General features: G+C 38.4%; 1 protein-coding gene across 1 annotated transcript; it reads right to left on the bottom strand.

The window, feature by feature from the left end:
* Nucleotides 1–590: 590 nt before the first annotated feature.
* On the bottom strand, nt 591–18,061 carry LOC113341579. The gene is made up of 5 exons (XM_026586402.1): nt 17,948–18,061; nt 15,725–16,259; nt 14,998–15,608; nt 14,672–14,897; nt 591–1,411 (listed from the first exon to the last, which is right to left on the bottom strand). The coding sequence occupies exons 1-5, from the start codon at nt 18,059–18,061 to the stop codon at nt 591–593; spliced, it is 2,307 nt and encodes a 768-aa protein (XP_026442187.1).
* Nucleotides 18,062–24,263: the final 6,202 nt, after the last annotated feature.

Below are 24,263 nucleotides of genomic sequence, written 5' to 3'. Positions count from 1 at the left end.
GTCTTGATATGTACCTCAGTGGGTATGACTGCCTCTGTCCCATAAGCAGTGTGAATGGGGAAAATCCAGTGGATCTTTTTGGGGTCGTCCGATAGGATCATAAGACTCCAGGAAATTATTCTGTCTATTTTCCCTTCGCTTTCTACAGTCTTTTCTTGAGGTTGTCCATAATAATGCGATTGGTCGCTTCCGCCTGCCCGTTGCTCTGAGCATAGTAAGGAGATGAGAAATTGTGGCGAATATTCAGGTTCTTGCAAATGTCTTTGATCACCCTAGAATTGAACTGCTTTCCATTGTCTGATACTATCGCGTCTGGGATTCCAAATCTGCAGACGATATTCTCCCATATGAACCTTTTCACATCATGTCTGGTAACGTGTACCAATGACACTGCTTCGACCCACTTGGTGAAATAATCACTAGCAGCTAGTACGAATTTAACGCCTCCAGGAGCTCTGGGAAGTGGTCCGACGATGTCTAGTCCCCACATAGAGAATGTCCAGGGACTAAAAACTGGATGTAGTTCGTTGGCGGGTCTTTTAGGAATTGGAGCGTGCTCTTGGCATGGTACGCATTTCTGCGCGTATTCTTTAGCATCTTTCTTTATGTATGTCCAAAAGTATCCCTGGGTGAGTATCATGTGCGCGAGACTGCGCACATATTCCTTCATGAGCCTCCGGAAATATCTGTTGCCCTTCTTCGGCTGATATGCACCGCAAAAATGGCTCCAAAGCTACAAGTTTGCGGTACAGCTGTCCCTCGATCATTGCATATCTCAAAGCATTCTTCTTCACTTTTGAAGGGAGATGCTCATCTTCTGGGAGTTCACTAGTTGTCAAATACCGAACATAAGGTTGACGCCAGTCTGAAGTGTTTTCAGTAGGACTGCTTGAATCATCTATCACTGGAATTTCAACATCCATATTGCTGTCAACGTTCTCAGTATCTCCCTGTGCTGATGTAGTTGCCCTCTCGCCCCCACTAGCATGTTTGAGATCCAGGAAAAAGTGGTTGTCGGAGATGCTAGGTAACTCTTGGAAATCCACTACAACGAAGCGGGAGGTATCAGTTTCGACTGCGGAAGAAAGATATTCTAAAGCATTTACGTGCCTGTTTTCCAACCGTGGTCGCTGCCCAATAGAGAATTGGTCGAATTCATTTGCCAGCTCTCTTATATGATCCAAATATAGGGCCATCCTCTCTTCCTTGGTTATGTAGGTCCCCAAAAACTGGTTAACTACTAGCATGGAATCAGTTACCAGCTTCACGTTCTTCGCATCTAACTGTTTGACAACCTTTAAACCGATAATTGCAGTTTCATATTCAACTTCATTGTTTGATGCTTGAAAACCCAGCCAGGTCGCTTTCTCGATCCTCGAACCTTCGGGAGTAAGGATGACACATCTAACTCCTGCTCCACCAACATTTGATGACCCATCAGTAAATACGGTCCATAATGTTAGAGCATGGCTCGGTCAACCTCGCATGCGTTGCTATCTCAAGCATGTTTGTCAATGTATCAAAACTATGAGTCTTGATTTCAAGCCTACATAGCTAAGTCTCGGACTATGATAGAAAAGTGTAGTTGAGCTCAAGGACTTCATGGCGATTCATCATACAACGACGAAGATCTATACAAGGAACCATGGAAATTCATCAACAAAAAGGTATGTGGAGACTTGAACTTATCTATCACTCAAAAGTCTATCTCTTCTATCTCCCACTTCTTATGAGACAAAAGTCGTATGCTATATAGACTAGATCATACACATTTGACATTTAGAGCTGAGCATTCATTGCTTATCTTTTTCTCGAAATCGTGTGTTGGTAAAGCGTTTCACTTTGATCAAGTTTATCTTCACCTAGTGACGAAAGTCATGAAACATTTCAATCACTTTTAGACAAAAGTCGTATGCTCTGACGTGAATCGATCTGTGAATAACGGCTACATATCGTCCTCTGAGAATGTCTCAATGATTCAAATGAGAGTTTAGATTACATAACCATGTATTCCTTGAATCGAAGTTTTCAAACTTTGTTGATCAAGAGAAATCAGATGAATTGTGGAATTGGCTTGCCAAGTCCGCGAACTGTCGGAAGTTCTCGACCGAGAATTTCTGCTGGATTTTCCAAAACTCATTTGAGTGCTAAGACCGCGAACCCAGTCCGCCAACTGGCGGAAGTTCTCTTTCCGAGAATTTCTGCTGAGTTTGGAAAACTCAACCGGTTTACTTAAGTCCGCGAACTTGTTTGTGAACTTAAGAGGTTATGATCTAAATATGTGCTCTGGACATGAAACTTAAATAACTAAGGAATGCTTTATGCAAACCGTGGCTATAAAGTTCATAAGACGATTCAAACGAATCGAATCATCTTTGTTTCAATTGTGTCTTGTGTAGTTACATAAGATCTCATAGCAATTGAACAACTCTTTAACTAGTTCATTTTAGTCACTTGAACTAGTTATGGTGAAGAAGAACAAGGTTAATATGAAATGCTCATATGGTTAACCTTTTGGGTTACTTGTTGAACCAACATATACGTACACGTTTGGGAATGGTTTTCACAAACCCAGTAAACGTCTACCCAAGTGTCGGTGACAAGCAAAGTTTTCGATCTAACGGTTGAGAAATATTAGCTTGAATCTAAATCAGGTTTTCATCTAACGGTGAATATCGATTGCTTTGTAATTAAGGCAAAACCCTGATTTGAAGGCTATATAAAGGAGACATATAGCATTGTGCAACTAATCCCCACACGTATGTGTGATACTAGTGCGCTCGCTAGAGTCGATTCTCCTTTAACCTTTGGTTTTCTTCTCTAAAACCAGGTGAACGACTTAAAGACTTCATTGGGATTGTGAAGCCAGGACGATACTACTTTTATCTTAGTTGTGTGATCTGATCTTGCATCTTCTATCGTACGAGTACAATCTTTGATTGGCTTGAGATCGTGAGAGTTCTCCGATAAGCAAGATAAAGAAGTCACAAACATCTTCGTCTCACTGTTTGTGATTCCTCGACAAACCGCCTGTGTAGTCAGGAAGGATTGTAGAGAGGTTATTGATTAATCTAGGCTGTTTTGGGTTGCAGCAACTCTTGGTTGTGGGTGAGATCATCTAAGGGAATCAAGTGCGCAGTATCCTGCCGGGATCAGAGGCGTAGGAGTACAATTGTACCTTGGATCGGTGGGAGACTGATTGGGGTTCAACTATAGTTCAATCCGAAGTTAGCTTGGAGTAGGCTAGTGTCTGTAGCGGCTTAATACAGTGTGTATTCAATCTGGACTAGGTCCCGGGGTTTTTCTGCATTTTCGGTTTCCTCGTTAACAAAACTTCTGGTGTCTGTGTTATTTCTTTTCCGCATTATATTTTATATAATTTAAATAATACAGGTTGTGCGTTCGTGATCATCAATTGGAAATCCAACCTTTGGTTGTTGATTGATATTGATTGATCCTTGGACATTGGTATTTGGTACCGTCCAAGTTATTCCTTGTATTTGATAAAGACTCACTATTGATTTTAGCTTGAGTAAAAATCAAATCAAGAGACAGATATTAACTCCTTGAGATACTTTTATCTAGATTGAGTCTGTATGTCTAGTTGATTCTCTAGCAAAGTATTTCGGAGTTAGTACATACAAAATTCTAAGCGAAATATTGGGTGGTGTTGTTAGACCCCCGCTTTTTCAATTGGTATCAGAGCAGGCAAACACATTAAAGACCTTATAAGTCTGTGTTTGTGGCAATCTGAGTTTGTGGACAGAATCTCATACGCATACCAAAATGCCTCCTAAAGCTGTCAACTTTTTCAAGTGTCTCGAAAATACCTCAAAGGATCACTCCTTAGTTGATTCTTCTGAATCCCGAGGTAGGAAGACTGTCTCATCTTGTGTCAGCCACTCTTCCTCCAATGAGACATTGGACATAATGGCTAAAGCTGAATTGGAGATCACCAGAATTACAAAAAATTCTACAGAGTTTGTTGATCTCAAGGATCATGTACAACTCATTGATGAATTCGAGAGGTCTATTGATCGTGAACAAGTACTCTACAACATTATAGGGTCATTCTCTAAGGAAATTGAGAAACTTCTTCAAGAAAACAATAAACAGCGTGAAAAGATTTGTGATCTTGAAAAGCTGGTTAAAGAAGGCTCAATTAGAGAGAAATGTTTTATCAAGACGCATTCATCCGATCTAGACATACTTCGTGTTGAGAAAGAGAAACTTGAAGCCTCACTTGTTCTAGCCCATAGACGGTGTAAGTCCCCGGAAAAGGAAAACTCTGTCTCAATGAAAATTTCTTCTGCACAAACTAATTCTCATGAGTTACTGTACATAATGAAATTTTATCCATATGAAGATTGTGTCAAGAAAAGTTTTCATAACTTACAATCTTCTCCGGTGGCTATGAAGTTCAAACAAGTGCCTGTTGTTGCTTCTCCTCCACGAATCTGTACCTTCTGTGGAAAAGGAAATCACTGTGCTCTCCGTTGTTTTGCATATCAATGGAACAAATATTCAGATGACTACCGCAGTGAATCGTATATCCACAGAAAACCAAGAACCTTATAAACATGGAATTCTTCCTAGAAGTTATCACAGAACACAGGTACATTCTAACTCTCATTTTACTGATGAATGTATTCCCGGTGTTTATAAAAAAAAATTGGTAAATATAAATCTAGAAAATGGATTCCCATCTTTTCTGATCCCCTTGAACCAATTACAAGAGGTCCTAGATTTATTCCTCAGAGAAAGCCTTCAGAAGATTATGCAAAACAAGCTTTGTCTTATTTTTCTAAACTGAGTGTTAATCAAAGAAGGAAGGCCAAACAAAAGCAATGTTCATTTAATGAGCTGAATTCTCATACTTGTGTAAATTAATCACAAGGTTGATATCTCACCCACCAAAAATCCTAGTTGTGTGAGAATTGAATAAGTATACTCTGCGCAAAGTTTCTGTGATTATCTGATTATTTTCTTATCGTTCTTAGATGGATACTCAGTCGCATACTTCGACATGAGTAGTTTATCTTCCCTGCTTGTATAGCTTTTGTTGTTATTGTCTTGCCTTTCAAAAAACTTCACGCTTTGTGTTGGGCCCTCGTAAGGGTACATGTACGGTTTTAGACTGAGTTTCTTATACCCACTTCTTAAACCCTAATTTCCTCAAAAAACATTTATATACCCTTCCTATTGAGTTAAATCTTTTACTCTATGTCCTTAGTCAAATGGCTTCTTCTTCGTGGGATTTTTCCTGAAGACTTTGTTGATAATGGTATATACTTTGAGTTTGATAAAGAAAAGGGAACTCTTGTTGAATTTGAAGGATCTTTTCTTCAATCTCCTGTTTCTTACTCAGATATTGGGGAGAATATTCCAACTAAAGTGATCATTGATTCACAACAACTTGTTGGAACTATGAAGTGTCTTGATGCTATAAAAGATGAGTTGAAAAAGGTTAACTGTAACCTTTCTCTCATGAAGAACCGCGTTAAAGAACCTCTCAAAAAAGGATTTTTCCTCAAAGGTTGATGAGGTTTCTGTCACTCTTAAGCTCGATGATCACAAGGCGCATGAGTCTCCAAAACCGTCCATCTGATTTTTAGTGCCTGGGTTTTGGACTAAGAGTCTGTTTTTGTTTTTGTTTCCTAGTATGTCTTCTTTTTGGATTAGTTGGAAGAATAACTAGTGCTTTGAATAGCGATGATTGTGACTACACATAACTATCTTTGTTTTCATCTTCTTATGTTTATTTTTTAGGTTTATTGGTTTTTAAATTCTAAAAATATTTGGAGGATGATATTATTGCAGTATTAATTTGTTTTGTGATATTGCAATATGTTTATGGGATATGTATTGTTTGCGTCTGTGAACTTGAAGGTCCCATATGCGGTCAAAAGTAAAGTCGTTCGTGAATTGGTATTCGTATTGATGAAAGGACGAATGGACTTTTGACAATTACAAAAGTTATGCCTATGCAGTCATGTATTTGATGGAAAATAGGATAAAATCTTTTGTTTGACAAGGATAAAGTCTATTATGTCGTTATGATGGAAAATAGAATATATCCTTGTATGTTATCCACGGTATCGATCTTCATTGATCCATTTTGTTATGTATTACCGTGAAGGCTCCATTGTGTAAATTATGTTGAGCATGATACAACTAACTCGATTATTCTTATTGGCTTGTTGGTTGTTCCATAAGATGCTATATGTCGAGCATTATGAAATAAATTAATCATCTTGGTTGGTTATTTAGTTATTTGCTCCGAAAGTCTTCTTTTGTCGAGCAAAATATTTTGAAAATTAAATTGATTACTTTTGTAATTAGTTTGGTTGTTTTTATTCCAATTATATTAATTATAAGTTCTCTTGTAATTAGTCTAGTTGAGTTTTCATATATTCCACAAATTCTTGTGTTGAGTATATGAACGGCTATACTAATCATGTTCTTTTGGTTGATGTAGTCGTATATTCCGTAAGGTTTTCCTTATGTTGAGTATGAGAACGATTAATCTAGTCATCTCCGTATGATTACCTTAGTTGTAGCTCCGTAAGTTTACTTATGTTGAGCACTTTCAATTAAATTGTTCACTTTTGTGGTTTGATTTAGTTGTGTATTCCAATTAAATTAATCATGGGTTTTCTTGTGATTAATTTGGTTGAGTTTTTGGATATAGAAAATCATTCCTATGGTTTTTGGTGTCCAATTTAAAAATCCTTCTTTTCTTTCGAAATTAAGGTCACTCTTGTTGTTCTTTCGGGAATGACATCAAATGGGTCTTTTGAACTTGTGCTTAATGGAAATATCTTGTGGGGTGTGCGGCTGTGGAATTTTATAGGGGTTATCTTGTATCTTAAAACTACTTGATGAATGCATTTAGCTTCGGCTCTATTGTTGCATCTAAATTAAGTTGGTATGTATTTTTATTTTAGTCTATGAAATGTCTCTTGTGGAAATTTCATTATGATCCCGTTCTTGTACCTTTGCCAATTTTATTGACAAAAAGGGGGAGAAATATTGTAGTTCACACTAAAAATACATATGGTTTTTGGATCACTGTGTAAGGGGGAGTGGTTTCCATGATCGAGATGGAGTATTGACTAAGGGGGAGAGATACATATCACCATAGTGTTATTGTTAAAGTCGTGATACAATTGGACTTTGATGTTACATAATAATACTATGACACTGTATAATAATGATCGAGAATCTCGATTTCTCTCATTGTTATAGCTACGGATCTTCAACAACCGTGATGTTAAACTTACAACCTTTGGGATCATTGGAGTACTTGGAAAGACGAAGATTTCAGGGAACGTTGAAGATAGACTATCGAATAGGAGCCACTAAAGTTTATCTTTTTTGTATTCCATATGTATTAATAGTTTTCTCACTAAAATTGACAAAGGGGGAGATTGTTAGAGCATAGCTCGGTCAACCTCGCATGCGTTGTTATCTCAAGCATGTTTGTCAATGTTAGTGATCAAAACTATGAGTCTTTATTTCGAGCATATATAGCTAAGTCTCGGACTAGGATAGAAAAGTGTATTTGAGCTCAAGGACTTCATGGCGATTCATCATACAACGACTGTAGTTGCAGGAAATCCTACACTACACCCCTCATATGATTTCATTGTTGATCAGCTCATTTTTAGGTTTACACTCTTAATTTTATTGATTAATTTTTGAATGTTCTTACAATAAAGATAAAGAAGTCAAGAATGATCTCTACTCTTAAATTTACCTCTCCTATTTACTTGTTTCTTACTCAAAAAGATCTCTCTCTCTTTTGCAACTCGAATGACTATTTATAAGGAAATACATAGTGGATGACAACTAATCTGTCCTTTATTTTTGGATATGGTTTGCGACATTCTCGCAACCTTACAAGTGTTAACTTCGCAAGCTCTCTAATTTTCGCAAGACTATCACATCTTTCTCATGTTCCTTACTGACGTCGTTTATGAAATTACTCTGCGACGCTATTGTGTTGTACCATTGATAATTTCGCTGAGACATAATTGTTGCTAGATTACGATCCTACATCTTTCCTCTTCTCATATCTTCTCTGCAAAGTAGAGAATGATGTGAGAAATGTCGCAACTGCTTATCTTTTCATATTCCACATTTACTACACGTACTCTCTCTTCCATTTATTTCTTGACACGTCTTCTGTAACCGCTACCTTTCAACCGCTCACGTCTCTTCGTCTTAATGGTGTTTATTTCTTCGAGGAGTAAATTTTCTTTATATACTCTTCTCCCTCCCTCTTTCCACTTTTATTTTTACTTTCTCTTCTATTTTTATTCTCTCATCTCTGCAACTCTGTCATTCTTATTCAAATTCTGCTGCTGTAATTTTTTCTTCCTTCAATTCTTTTACTTTCTATACATTCCCATACTCTATATTCAAACATGGCTCCAACTGGTCATAGATATGAGAAAAATCTACAAGATGTCCAAAAAGATCTTGCTAATAAAGGTCTTACACTCGTCCTCATTCCTGGTGTGAATGCCAAATCAATTCTTTCTGTCAAGCTTTTCTCCAATCAAAATAGTGATGATCAATCAATCATAATTTTGCTAGGTCAAATTCTCGCAGGTATCCCTATTCCTCTTTATAACCCAGACATTCCTTTATTTTATGAAATTCTCGCTCATCCGGGATTTTCGCGAGCCATTTTACAACTAAGTGGGGACTGCATCCATCTGATGATAGAGTTCGCTAATCGTGGTGCTGGTAGAGGATCTCTTTACTCCAAAGAACTTAGGGATCCAAAATTCGCAGACCTAGAGATAGTTGTTGAGAAATATACAGTGGTGAATTTCTTTGAAAACTATGAACTTATCTCCATGAAGAAAGAGAATACTCGTTGGGGTATTCGATTAAGAAGAAAAGATAACATTGATGAAGCCAAAATTCTTATGCAAGATATTGACTGGCATTCTGGTAAAAACACAACTCCTCGCCAATCCAAAGATGACAAATTGTGTGTGTTTCCTTTAATGCTAAAGGGTCCTTACATTGTTGGATCAAATGTTCTTCCTGCGAATCTCGCTGCATATCAACCTTGGGTTTTCTCCTGGCCCGAGAAGGATAAAGAGGTATACTTCTCCTCTTTAACTCATTTTATACTTCTTTATTGATTTTTACTATTCTGTTCGCTAACCCTTGCGATATTCCGCAGATCCAAAAACTAAAAGATAGTTATAACAGGACTGGGAAATCTAGTACTCTGTTAGCTCTTTGCTCATACACAGATGAGGTAAGAAATTTTCTTTTATGACTTTAAATAGTACTGTTACTTCCATGCTTCCATTTCTTATTTCTATCTGTGTGTGAAGGTTATTGCTGAAGTAGAAGAATCTGTTGATGCTGCGAAGATTGGTGATAAAAGTAAAGGTACTCTTCGCAGGGAAAAATCAACTGGTCCTCCTCCAAAGAAAATAAAAGTTCGTTCTCCTTCTCCTTCAAATGTTCGTCCTAACAAAAGTTCTGAAAATGATAAGGATGGTGAAGATAACGATGATCTTGCTGCAACTGAAGATTCTCCACCTGAATCTTCTATGGATAAGCTTTCTGGCCTCTTTTCTGATTCTCTACAAGGGATGGGAGATAGCCAATTTGCAAATACCTGCAAATCTCTCGCTACCCTTTGTGATGTCCCTTTACTGGATGGTGATAACTCTCTTCGCGGAGTTTCTAGGTCAGTGACTCCCGACTTCTTGCATTCTCTCAATAGTCTGGTATACTTTTATCTTTTTACTTTTTAATTATTATAACTCAAAAGATCTTTCTATATTAATATTTTTTATTTATTTTCGCAGGCTGAAAAAGCTTCTTTTGCTATTGCCTCAGATCTAGAGAGATGACGCGTAAATCTTGAAAGAATGAAGACTTGTAAGCTGAAGTTCAAAGTCTTCGCGAGAAAAATAGACAATTAAAAATTGACTCTTCCTCATATAAGAATAAAATTTCTAGTCTTCAACAAGCCAATAATCAGCTTTACGGTATGTTTCTTTTCTCTTTATTCATTCATCCTGTTGTTTTATCTTATTTAAATGATCTTTTTTGCAGACATTTATGGTCTTTCTGATGAAGCTACCCTTCTTCGCTCATTTCCTAATGCCTTGGATAATGATACCCTTCTTGAACGTCTTAACAATTCTTTAAATATCTTCTCAAATGATAGAATTTCATCTCTTTATCTAAATGAACTTAGATCGAAATTTCGCCTCTTAGAGATTGATCATAGATCCAGTTTAGGCTTAGCCAAAAGATTTAAGCGTCTCCTTATTGATTCCAAAGAGAAAACCAATGAATTAAGAACCAAAATTAGCGGTCTCATATATGATAAGGACCGTATCTCTGATCAAGGTGCCAAGGCTTTAGCGAAATTCCAAGAGGCTCTCCTTGAAGTTCAACTTGAGCGAGATGAAGCTAACCGCAAGAATATTGAACTCTGCGAAAGGGAAAAATTCGTTCTCGTCTTCTCATAAGTAGTGAGGATGAATTTTTCTGGGCTACGAAAATTTTAGATGATGCTAGAAAAGATTTAGGCGTAAATGTTAGTCTCCAAGTTGAACATACAGCCTTGATTAGAGACATGATTTATGACAGAGAAGGTTGCTAATTTCTCTTCTTTACTAATCTTTTGCTTCTTATGAGTTTTCATCAAGTTAATAATTGGTTGCCTTTTGTTCGCAGATTCTGAAAATAAATATCGTGAAAAGATTGAAGAACTTGAAGCTGAAAAGAAGGAACTCGCAAAGAATCTTTCTTCTCGCAACGACAAGTATTCTAGATTGAAGAATCAAATCATAATCATTGTTGAGAATTTTAAGGATGACGCTATGCATTTTCGAAATCAAACCATCCATATGGTTTGTGATGATCATAATATCCCTCATTCTGATTATCCTTGTCTTTTAGAAGAAATCCCACATAATACTCCCAGTTTGATTATCTCTGATAGCGAAGCTGACGATGAAGAGTATGATAGTGATGAAAGTTCTGATGGTGATAAATATTCTAACACAGATGAAGAAGGAAACAAGTCTGGTGAAGATAATGAGGATTAACCAAGAAATATTCTTTACTTCTTTCTTTGATTCTTTGTAATACTTGTACACTTATTTCTTCTTTCTGTATATTTGTGTTTCTTCCATTTTAACCTGCATGAATGAAAACAATTCTTCTTTGCGATACAATTAATCAATATAATTATTAATTATTGAATTTTTGAGTAAATATCTCATATGGAGATAAATAACATTTTTTAATTTCATACATTCCCATACTTGCCTCTGTTATTTAAATCCAAATGAGAGATTTCATATAAATTTTCTTATTGTATAATTTTGCAGCCTTTTGCGAAGCGATTTTTGTTTCTTTTCAATATCTCATTCATGTGTGGTCTTATTTTTCCTTCCTAATTAAAGGTCTTATTATGCCACCTCTTGTCATTGCGACAAAATCGCAGGACGTCCTTGCATTTTCATACAAAAACCCATTGATCTTGCCTTAACTTTTTCTTTTTTATTAAGGCCTCTTCAGGAATGTTGCGACAATATGACAGGCCTAAATATTCTTGCGAAAATAAAGCCCCATGACATTGCTGTCTTGCGACGAAATCACAGGACGTCTTCGCATTTTCATGCGAAAACCCATTGATCTCGTCTTATCTTTTTCTTTTGTATTATTGCCTCTTCAGGATTGTTGCACAATATGACAAGCCTTAATACCCTTGCGAATAAAAAGCCTCATGACATTTGCGTCTTAAGACACTTATAGGCTCCCTAATGGAGGGTGCCGCCCTTATCTCCCCCCTGGTTGCCCCTTCAATATCAATCTTTAGCTTTCTCTTGAATAATCTTCAACTCGTCCCTGTTTCTAGCGCCATTATGTAGTTGCAGGAAATCCTACACTACACCCCTCATATGATTTCATTGTTGATCAGCTCATTTTTAGGTTTACACTCTTAATTTTATTGATTAATTTTTGAATGTTCTTACAAGAAAGATAAAGAAGTCAAGAATGATCTCTACTCTGAACTTTGTCTCTCCTATTTACTTGTTTCTTACTCAAAAAGATCTCTCTCTCTCTTTTACAACTCGAATGACTATTTATAAGGAAATACATAGTGGATGACAGCTAATCTGTCCTTTATTTTTGGATATGGTTTGCGACATTCTCGCAACCTTACAAATGTTAACTTCGCAAGCTCTCTAATTTTCGCAAGACTATCACATCTTTCTCATTTTACTTACTGACATCGTTTATGAAATTATTCTGCGACGCTATTGTGTTGTACCATTGATAATTTCGCTGAGACATAATTGTTGCGAGATTCTGATCCTACAACGACGAAGATCTATACAAGGAACCGTGGAACTTCATCAACAAAAAGGTATGTGGAGACTTGAACTTATCTATCACTCAATAGTCTATCTCTTCTATCTCCTACTTCTTATGAGACAAAAGTCGCATGCTATATAGACTAGATCATACACATTTTACATTTCGAGTTGAGCATTCATTGTTTATATTTTTCTCGAAATCGTGTGTTGGTAAAACGTTTCTCTTTGATCAAGTTTATCTTCATCAGTGACGAAAGTCATGAAAAGTTTCAATCACTTTTAGACAAAAGTCGTATGCTCTGACGTGAATCGATCTGTGAATAACGGCTACATTTCGTCCTCTGAGAATGTCTCAATGATTCAAATGATAGTTTAGATTACATAACCATGTATTCCTTGAATCGAAGTTTTCAAACTTTGTTGATCAAGAGAAATCAGATGGATTGTGGAATTGGCTTGCCAAGTCCGCGAACCCAGTCCGCAGACTCAGTCCGCGAACTTTCGGAAGTTATCGACCGAGAATTTCTGCTGGATTTTCCAAAACTCATTTGAGTGCTAAGAACGCGAGCCCAGTCTGCCAACTGGCGGAAGTTCTCTTTCCGAGAATTTCTGCTGAGTTTGGAAAACTCAACCGATTTACTTAAGTCCGCGAACTTGTTTGTGAACTTAAGAGGTTATGATCTAAAGATGTGCTCTGGACATGAAACTTAAATAACTAAGGAATGCTTTATGCAAACCGTGGCTATAAAGTTCATAAGACGATTCAAACGAATTGAATCATCTTTGTTTCAATTGTGTCTTGTGTAGTTACATAAGATTTCATAGCAATTGAACAACTCTTTAGCTAGTTCATTTTAGTCAATTGAACTAGTTATGGTGAAGAATAACAAGGTTAATATGAAATGCTCATATGGTTAACCTTTTGGGTTACTTGTTGAACCAACATACACGTACACGTTTGGAAATGGTTTTCACAAACCCAGTAAACGTCTACCCAAGTGTTGGTGACAAGCAAAGTTTTTGATCTAACGGTTGAGAAATATTAGCTTGAATCTAAATCAGGTTTTCATCTAACGGTGAATATGGATTGCTTTGTAACTAAGGCAAAACCCTGATTTGAAGGCTATATAAAGGAGACATCTAGCATTGTGCAAAACTAATCCCCACACGTCTGTGTGATACTAGTGCGCTCGCTAGAGTCGATTCTCCTTTAACCTTTGGTTTTCTTCTCTAAAACCAGGTTAACGACTTAAAGACTTCATTGGGATTGTGAAGCCAGACCGATACTACTTTTATCATAGTTGTGTGATCTGATCTTGTATCTTCTATCGTACGAGTAAAATCTTTGATTGGCTTGAGATCGTGAGAGTTCTACGATAGACAAGATAAAGAAGTCACAAACATCTTCGTCTCACTGTTTGTGATTCCTCGATAAACCGCCTGTGTAGTAAGGAAAGATTGTAGAGAGGTGATTGATTAATCTAGGCTGTTCTTCGGGAATATAAGACCGGATTATCAATTGGTTCCTGTTCACCTTGATTTTATATCTTAAGATGGAACAAAACCTAGGGTTTTTCTGTGAGAGACAGATTTATCCTTTGATAGACTTTTCTGTGTGAGACAGATTTGTTTATTATCAAGTCTGCGATTTTGGGTTGCAGCAACTCTTGGTTCTGGGTGAGATCATCTAAGGAAATCAAGTTGGCATTATTCTGTTGGGATCAGAGGCGTAGGAGTACAAATGTACCTTGGATTGGTGGGCGACTGATTGGGGTTCAACTATAGTCCAGTCCGAATTTAGCTTGGAGTATGCTAGTGTCTGTAGCGGATGAATACAGTGTGTATTCAGTCTGGACTAGGTCCCGGAGTTTTTCTGCATTTGCGGTTTCCTCGTTAACAAAACTTCTGGTGTTTGTGTTATTTCTTTTCCGCATTATATTTTATATAATTGAAATAATACAGGTTGTGTGTTCGTGATCATCAATTGGAAATCCAACCTTTGGTTGTTGATTGATATTGATTGATCATTGGACATTGGTCTTTGGTACCGTCCAAGTGATTCCTTGTATTTGATAAAGACTCGCTATTGATTTTAGCTTGAGTAAAAATCAAATGAAGAGAGAGATATTAACTCCTTGGGATTCTTTTATCTAGATTGAGTCTGACTGTTTAGTTGATTCTCTAGCAAAGTATTTCGGAGTTAGTCCATACAAATTGCTAAGCGAAATATTGGATGGTGTTGTTAGACCCCCGCTTTTTCACATAATGGTTCAGGTGTATCAACCTCCACTGCGCACTCGCTCCCATCTGATTAGTGGCTGACTCTATGGGTTTGAACAACTCCTCTTCTTCTCCGGCAATCGTTTCTATATCGTCCACAGGAAAATCTGCTAGCAGTGCAGCCAGGGCGTGTCCCTTCTCTGCAGTTCTGGTTTCGTATTTGATCTCATACGCCCCCAGAAAATTTGACCATATGGCTAGTCGGATGGAATCATCAGCACGTTCCAGGATTCTCTTCAGCGGCTATTTCGAGTAGACTACGATCTGCCTGCCTTAGAAATAAGGCTTGAGGCGACGAGATGCATGCAAAAGTGCAAGCGCTATCTTCTCAGTTTTCTTGTACCGTGTTTCCGTCCCCGTCAGAGATTTCCAGACGAAGTACATTCTTTTCATGTGGATCCGTAACAAACAACACTGCACTTACCGCGTTCTCCGTTGCAGCCAAATAAACTCCGATAGGTTGTCCAGTTTTTGGACTCACCAAAACTGGAGGAGTTGAAAAATACTGTTTGATCTCATCGAAAGCTTTTTCGCACTCATCCGTCCAACCAAAATTCACTGCTTTTTTCAACACATCAAAGAATGGTTTAAATCGATCCGAAGAGCGTGAAATGAAACGATTTAAAGATGCTAATTGTCCCGCTAGCTTCTGGACCTCCTTCTTCGTTCTTGGGGATGAAATCTCTCTGATGGATCTGATTAGCTCCGGATTCGCCTCGATTCCTCTAGGCGTCATCAAGTATCCAAGGAACTTTCCCGACGACAGCCCGAATGAACACTTTGCTGGATTGAGCTTCATACGATATTTCCTCAAGATATCGAACGTCTTCTGAAAATCAAGAAAATGCGACTCCTTTTGTTCAGATTTCACTACCATATCATCGATATACACTTCCATCGACTTCCCAATCAGATCCTTGAACATATGGTCTACCAAATGTTGGTAGGTTGCCCCTGCGTTCTTTAGCCCAAACGGATTACAGTATAGCAATAAACTCCTATGTCAGTCACGAACACAGTATGCTCTTGATCTTCCTCGAGCAAAGGTATTTGGTTATACCCTGAAAAACCGTCCATGAATGACAGTCTCTCATACCCTGAGGTTGCGTCCACCAAATCTCTTATCCGTGGTTGCGGGTACGGATCACTCGGACATGCTTTATTCAAATCAGTAAAATCGATACAGACACGAATTTTACCATTCTTCTTTGGAACGGTTACGAAATTTGACAGCCAACGAGGGTACTGCACTGATCGAATAAAGCCTGCTTCCAGCAGCTTTTCGACTTCTGCAGTAACTCCATTTCTTTTGCTTTGTGACATATTCCTGATTTTATGACGAACTGGATGGAACTTCTCATCGATATTTAGCCTGTGGAAGGCTACATTCGGATCTATCCCAGGCATCTCAGCAAAACTCCATGCGAAAACGTCGGCGTTTGCCCTTAGCAATGTAATCAAACCATCACGTTCATGTGCAGGAAGATCTGCCCCTACGAACGTTGTTTTGTGCTTCTCATCTCCAATATGGACCTCGATCAGTTTCTTAACTGTTGGGGTTTCAGCTGCGTCCTCTCCGATATATGATTTTGGAGGGAGAGGATTCTGTAATTGCTATTTCTGCTCGACTCGCATGTTTGGTTCCCGCTAACTTCTGACTTCTTTTACTCGTACATAGCACTCTCGTGACACTTGTGGGCAGCCATCTGGTCACTCCTAACTTTCACGACTCTTTTAGGAGTAATAAACTTCAAACATTGATGATATGATGATGTGATTGTACCGATCTCATGCATCCAGTCTCGTCCTACAATCATATTGTAGGGAGATCGACAATCAAGCAACAAGAAATTTCCTAAAACGGACTTGTCAGCCACTGTTATATGTATCTTCACTTTTCCAATTGCCTTTGTAAATTCGCCACTGAAACCGATAATTGGATTTTCATCCTCCTCGATCAAGTCGTGTGGGATATTCATAGAGGAATAAGCTCATGAAAACAGCACGCTCACTGAGCTTCCTATATCCACTAGAATCCGGTGTACACGAAACATGCCAATCCAAGCAGTTATAACGATAACATCATTGTGTGGATCATATACACCTATCATGTCTGCTTCAGAGAACTCGATCTTTGTGCATCCAAGCTCCCGAATTTATGCTCCATTTCCACTGAAAAAATCGATCTGATTTGTCAAGTACCATTCTTTTAACTTCCTGAGTTTTCTTCTGGTCTCATCTTCCGATGCCCGCCTGGTCATTGAATGGATCCTGGCGTGGCTGACGTTAATCACATATGTTGTGCCAAACTGTTCAGGGCCTTTCCCAAAATCCTTTTTCACGTACTCTTGTAGCTTTCCAACGTCTATCATTCGTTGGACCTCGATCTGTAAAGAGCGACAATTCTCAATCTTGTGACCATGGTCTTTATGAAACTTGCAGTATTTGCTCCTATCACGTGTCTATGCTAGCAAAGGACGATGGGGGATCAAATCCTTGCTTATTTTTTCGTACAACTCTATAAGATTTATGTTCAACGGAGTCAGCTTCATATAATGATATTTCTGATATCCAGTTTCCATGCATTCACCTTGGTTTTTCTCTCGAACTTCACCTCGATCGTTATGCTGTCCACTCGCACGTTTCTTTGACTTGTCTTTCTTCCCCTCATTTGGATGATTGGATGATCTGTTAATATCTCTCGTCTCTCGAGATTTGGAGTCATCCTCCACTCGAGCGTATTCTTATGCTCGATCATACAGTTCTTCCAAAGTATTTGCTGGTCTATTGAACAAGGAACCGTACACACCCCTTTGATCATACTGGTATGCCTGTTTGTAAGCCGCGATGACGACTTGATCATTGGAACCATCCACATCGACCACCTCTTGCTTGAAGCGTCGAGTAAACTGTCTGATGCCTTCCTCCTTGTGTCATCCCTTCCGATCACATTTGTTGTATTTGTAATGAGCACAAAATTCGTCAACAAGCTTATGGTAAGTCCTGATCGACTGTGCCGGTAGCTGATTGAACCACGTTACAGCTGTACCAGTCAGTGACTGTGGAAACATCTTGCACATAAACTCATCGTTGTACTACCACAGAGTCATGGCAGTTTCATAGTGTAAAACATGTTGATCTGGATCATCTGTTTTCTCACCGAATTCTGGCAGCTTCGGAACTTGAAAATTCATTGGCGGCCGGAATTCTCTGATGTTCAGTTTGAAAAGAGCTCATGCGGTTCGATGCAACCTATCTATCTTTTCTTCTCAGGAGCGCTTTTTCGACATTACCTTCTCAATCATCTTGCAAAGGAGAGCATCTGTAATTGCGCTTATATCGCCATCAGAGATACTGTCTTCTAGCTCATAATCTCGGTGCTCTAGAATATGAGATTTAGATCTCATTCTTTTCCTTTGGGGTCCAATGGGCTCTCTTCTAACTCTTCCTTGCTACGAACGAGCATAGTAATCGGGAAAACAATTCTCTCTCATCGTGTCGATCTCGAACCTCATCTTCATCATTCCTGAGACGTTTTGAATGGGTGGTGGTTCTGGCCGCACTCTGCTGAATTGCAGCTGGCCGGGTTCCTGCTCGCCGGGGTCGTACAGGCCTTCGTTTGGGTAGATCTCCAGTGACTAACGGAGTTTTCTCTGGCCGATCAAGATCGATCACTTCTCTGTTTCGGTCTGCAGCTTGCGGGCTAAATCGACTTCCAAGGCACTGCCATACAGACCCACCCCTATGGTTGTTCAGATTACCAGACCTAGGTCGAGGCTTGTTTTCACGTTCTAATCTTAGGAGAGCGTTCTCCTTCTCCAACTCGTTCAGCCGATTGAGTAACAGTTATTCCTCTGTACTAGGAGTCGCGGTGCGGCCATCTTGCAGGTCCTTTCGATCGTCATTCCTCCTAGACGGGTTTCCGAACGCATTCCCTCTGTTTCCTTGAACTTGTGGGTTTTCTCCATAGACATCCATTCCTTCGTTATCTATCACTGGTTGTTTATCCCTTTTTGTTGGCATTTTAACTCATCTTTTGTGCATTAATTCTACATTTTATCCCATATTCTGTATTTTCATTGTTTTCAAGAATAAATATTTTTATTAATTAATTTTGCATTTTTAGGTAATAAATAAAGTTTGGATGAGTCGCGGAGCAAAAAGAGCAGAAAAGTAGTGAAAAGCCGGGAGAAATCACGCAAGGAAACCGCGAAGAATGGTGCGCACAACCTCATTTTCTACACACAAAAACGCCTCCGTTCTCAGCCATCAGATCAGTTCTCAGAAGCATCCGACGGTCGCTCCTTCATAGAGCATCATGATGAGTGCCAAATATTGTATATATTTATCCCTTTTTGTTGGCATTTTAACTCATCTTTTATGCATTAATTCTACATTTTATCCCATATTCTGTATTTTCATTGTTTTCAAGAATAAATATTTTTATTAATTAATTTTGCATTTTTAGGTAATAAATAAAGTTCGGATGAGTCGCGGAGCGAAAAGAGCAGAAAAGTAGTGAAAAGCCGGGAGAAATCACGCAAGGAAGCCGCGAAGAATGGTGCGCACAACCTCATTTTCTACACACAAAAACGCCTCCGTTCTCAGCCGTCAGATCAGTTGCCAGAAGCATCCGATGGTCGCTCCTTCATAGAGCATCAAAATCTGAAGTCTCTGCCAAGCACCACAGCGCTGAAATTCCAAGCCTTCATATTAGATGGTAGTTGAATCCAACGGTCGCTCCCTTGCTGTTCATCAACGTTTGATATCTCCGCCTTACACTACAATACCTAACCCCATCTAGAGCCGTTAACTTCGTTGTATCAAAAAATCTGACGGTCACTACCAACCTCATCAGGAAGAACCATCCGATTCACCTACCAGCTTTGCATCCAGTGACTCAGCATCGCAGAACATCAAACTCGATACGCCCGCCTAACACCCAAATACCTAATACCCTCCTTCCCAAAACAGTCGACCTCTCCTCCCTCACTTCTCCACAGCAGAGAACCACCATCACCTTCCCCTACAACCGTACCACCACCTTCTTCACCTCCACTGCTCCACCATCACCACCATAAGTACCACAGCATCAAACAATGATAACCCATCATTGTTCCCATCTCCCTAGTCCATCTACTTTACTTATTCCACACATTTTCAACCGAAACCCTAAAGTGTGAAATAGGTAAATTAGGTCGAGCTAGAGTGAAATTGAAGGCATGGAGAGGTAGAGAAGGACAAATAGAGTAATGGGTCGAGTTCAATTTGATGTTGCTACATCAAATTAGGTGAGTAATCACCAACCCTAGCCTACTGTTATTTTGGAAAAATGGGTAGAACCCTAATTGTCTGTGGGTATAAATATGTATTGTGGGATTGTTGTAAAAACCATGCTTGGATTATCCTGCATCCAGAACTTTCAAGTTCTGCTAATTTCCATGTTCAGTTCAATTTTGTTAAAAGTTCTGTTAGACTTTCAATGTCCTGTTAATGTTACTGTTTTTTTTCTCTTTAATATGTTCAGCTCAAATTTCAGTCATGTTCATGTCTACTATGTTCTGTTGATGTTACTGTTAATCCTTTTGCTTCCTGTTAGTGTTAGTTTATCATGTTAGGTTAAATTAATCCCTGTTAGTGTTTCTGTTAATGTGTTCATTGTTAATTTCAGTTGGTTATGTTCATGTTGAATGTGCAATATCCTGTTAGTATCCTGTTTAGGTTAAATTCCTGTTAATGTTGTTCACTGTTAATGCTTGATGCTCTTGTTAATGGAGTGTTAGATTAAAACTTTGCTGCATAGTGTTAATTGAGTAGTGGGGAGAAACTAGTGCTCACTAGTGACAATGAGCAAGCTAGTTCTCTTCCCACTCTAAAAGAGTGCCTTAGTTTTGCTCCAAGTTAGCTTCACCATCTCCCCTGCCTTAGGCTAGTTGCCTTTGTGTCACTTTCACTTTGCTCCATTTTGTTTTGCTTTTGTTCACTGTTTTGCTGCTATTTGTTTTGTTGTCACTTCCCTTGCAGTTGTCTGCAGCTGCTGCTGCAACTCTGTTGCTGCTGCTGTTTTCTTCACTGCCTTGTGCTGCTGCTGCTTGTACATTCTGTTGCTTGTGCATTCATCTTGCACTGTTTTCTGTTATTTGCTGATTTACCTCTATTGCTGCTACTTCTTTTGGCTTGCTGCAACTATGTTGCTTCTCTTATTCCACTGCCCTGCAGCTGCTGTGCCGCACTTGTGCTGCTGCTGCATTCCTTTCTAGTGCTGCTGTCAAGTTGCCTCTGCTGTTGTTGCTGCCAAGCCTGCAGCCAAGCAAAATCCCATCAGTCCAGTTCAAAGCTCAAGTTCAGTTCCTCAAAGGCCCAAAGGCCCAGATCCTTAACTAAAACCAAAGCCCAGTTCATTAAGGCCCCAAGCCCAAATTCATTGTTAAGGCCCAGCCCAATTCATAAGTGAACAACTGAGCACAAGACTCAGTTCACTGTAAGGCCAAAGCCCATTTACACTTCAAATACCAACTGAGCCCGAGCTCAGTTCATTTTATTGTTATCAAACCCATGAGTACTCAAAGCCCAATTTAAGCCAAAAGGCTTCATAGGCCAATAGCAACTTAGAACCCAAATAGCTAGAAAACTACAAAACACACCCGATCTCTGTGGATCGACCCGTACTTGCACGAGCTACAACTGACGACCGTGCACTTGCGGTATTACTGTAGGCCCCCGTTTTTATCGCGCTTAATTTCTATACCCTTTTCAAGGCCTGTCAAGTTTTTGGCGCCGCTGCCGGGGATTGGTGTTGTGTTTTATCTGTGTTTTTATTAGCTATTTTTGCATTTCACTGCATAGCATTTGCTTCTGCATCTGCTTCACTTCATTTGTTGTTGGACCTGCTGTTCTGAACCCGTTTTTCCTCTGCTGGGACGCCACCAAGGAAAAGAACCAAAACCCAACTGGGTTTTTGCAACAATATCAGAGCAGCTGGGCTGTGCTAAAAAGGTAAGCCTAAACCCATTCCATTGAGAGAACCCAACCTGTGGGCTTCCAAATTTCTTTAATTGTGGGCTTGTAATAATTAACCCAATTTTTTGGGCTTTTTATTTTTCTATTTTGGGTTTGTAATAATTTATTTTTGGGCTTGTTTGTTTAATTTGTGGGCTTGTATTTATTTTGTGTGGGCTTGTTTAAATTCTTTCATTGGACTTGTATTTTGTATTCTGGGTTTAAACCCAGCTGAGCTTGTAACCGATTGTGGGCCGCAGCCTTCCTTCCATTCCATTAGAGGACAAACAGTGGGCTTGCTCCCATTCAAAAAAAAAAAAAAAAAAAATTACTTTACTTTTTTCCCTGTTTTATAAAAAATAAAAAAAAAAAAAAAAAAAAAAAAAAAATTTCTTTTGCTCCCAATTTTAAACCAAATTTCTTTTATATCCCACCAAAACCAAATTTTTCCCAAAAATCCAAACTCATCAAAAACCAAATTTTTGAAAACCCATTAAAACCAAATAGTGGGCGTTGTGTCTTTTCAAAATGGGCCAACCTCATGCTCTCCATGAATACATGTATCCATCAATACAAATTCCATTATCATGTATTGTATTACCTCAAACCAATAACCCTTTTAAAATAAATGCAAACATGATACAAATACTTCCTATATTTCGAGGGTTCGATTCTGAGAACCCCTATACTCATGTAAGAGAGTTTGAGCAAATTTGTCGGACTATGCAACCTGATCACATGTCCGAAGACTCTCTGAGATTGCATTTGTTTACATTTTCTTTAAAAGAAAGGGCCAAAACATGGTTTTACGGTTTGAGACCACAATCAATCACCACTTGGGAACAACTCACTAATCAATTTTTCCAAAAATTCTTTCCACATCATAGGACCATAGCTATTCGTCAAAGTATCAATTGTTTTGTCCAATTGGATGAGGAAACTGTTTTTCACTATTTTGAACGTTTTAATGATTTGTTGAGTGAATGTCCGCACCATGGAATTGAGAAGTGGAGACTTGTCGTCATCCTCTATGAGGGACTAGACTTTAAATCTCGAACCATGGTTGAGTCTATGTGTAATGGTGAGTTTATTGATAAATCTGTGGATGATGCATGGAATTTTTTAGCCGAGATTGCAGAGAAAACCCATCAATGGGAATCCGTTAGGGAAACAGGAACAACACCACATGATATGAGTCACCCTCATGAATTAGAGTTTTATTCTTGTAATAGCTCCGACCTTAGGATTGAAAATTATCCTATATTGCAAAATGCCTATCATGATGATGATGATGATTATGATGTTATGTTAGAAGAACATGTCTATACTGAAAATGTTATGGAACCTTTGGGTTCAAATACATTAGGCTTCTCTGCCCCGACCTTAATGCATGATATTTCTTCTAGTATTCCATGTGATGTTTCCCCTGATGTGCCGATACACGAGAATAAATCTGTTGATAATTCTGATTGTAATCTTGCCAATTTGATTGATGATTGTGAGCATGATGTGACATGTGTAGATGAGTTAGAAGATTTTGATTTGATGGATAATGATATGCCTATTCTTCTACCTAAGTCACAATCTGATGGCCTTCCACCCAACCTAGATTTGGTTTGTGCCAATATTGTAAAACCAATTTTTCTGAAAATTCCTAATCTAGGATTGGAACTGTGTGCTTCCCAAGTCCTTTTGGACTATTTTGCTTCCAAATATAATACATTTGAGGAACCACAGTTGGAAATTGCATGTTTGCCCATCCCGAAAACAGTCCATTATGAGTTAGACCTTTTGAATCTTGAACCCTTAAAATTAAAAGATTTTGTGCTTAAAAGTGAACCTGTTGAAAAATTTAGGTTTAGGGGTGATTCATTCGGTTTTTCACTATCACTCCCATTTAAGTCCAATTTTAGTGTTTTGAAACTTTGTATGTCTTTACACTTTTTCTTTTGGGTTGATCCTCAACTCTTTAGATTGTTAGTGTATGGTGAATTTTTTTGTATATAATCCAGTAGATAAAATTTCTTGAAAACCCTTTTGTTCCTTTTGTATATATTTTGCTAATCCAATATGATCTCGGCTGAAATATGTTGGATTGTTTTCCTTGAATAACAGAGTTTTAATTCTGCTTTCGCCGAAATCGGGTATTCTCTCTCCTGTTACTCTACTCAGCATGTCCCTTTCCATATGTTGTATTATAATTTTATCCATATTTTGAAACATTGAGGACAATGTTTAGTTTAGGTTTGGGGGTATAGAGTAGATACCACGATAATATGCCATAATTAAATACAAAACTCCGTCTTTTTGAAAAACCAAAAATTAAAAAATTAAAAAAATTATAAAAATGGAGCTCATTTACCTTGAAATGTTGACTCTTGTGCAAATATGTAATTATTAGGAGTCTTAGTCTAGATATTTAGGCACCCTGATTCTAGCACAATTCACATAGTGATAAGAAATTTGCACGCGCACGATCTACCAATACATGTATGGCCTCGATCTTCAAGGTGTTTGATAGGAAGTTACGATTGCCAATCACTTTAGAATACTGAACGAAACTTGACTAGCTTGTTCTTTGGTTGGTTGGGATAGAAGGTGGAGGTTACA

This window comes from Papaver somniferum, unplaced genomic scaffold (assembly GCF_003573695.1).
Source record: "Papaver somniferum cultivar HN1 unplaced genomic scaffold, ASM357369v1 unplaced-scaffold_3, whole genome shotgun sequence".
In the NCBI taxonomy this organism is placed as follows: domain Eukaryota; kingdom Viridiplantae; phylum Streptophyta; class Magnoliopsida; order Ranunculales; family Papaveraceae; genus Papaver; species Papaver somniferum.
Note: the sequence above shows the minus strand (reverse complement) of the source record. Positions and strands in the feature narration are given on the sequence as shown.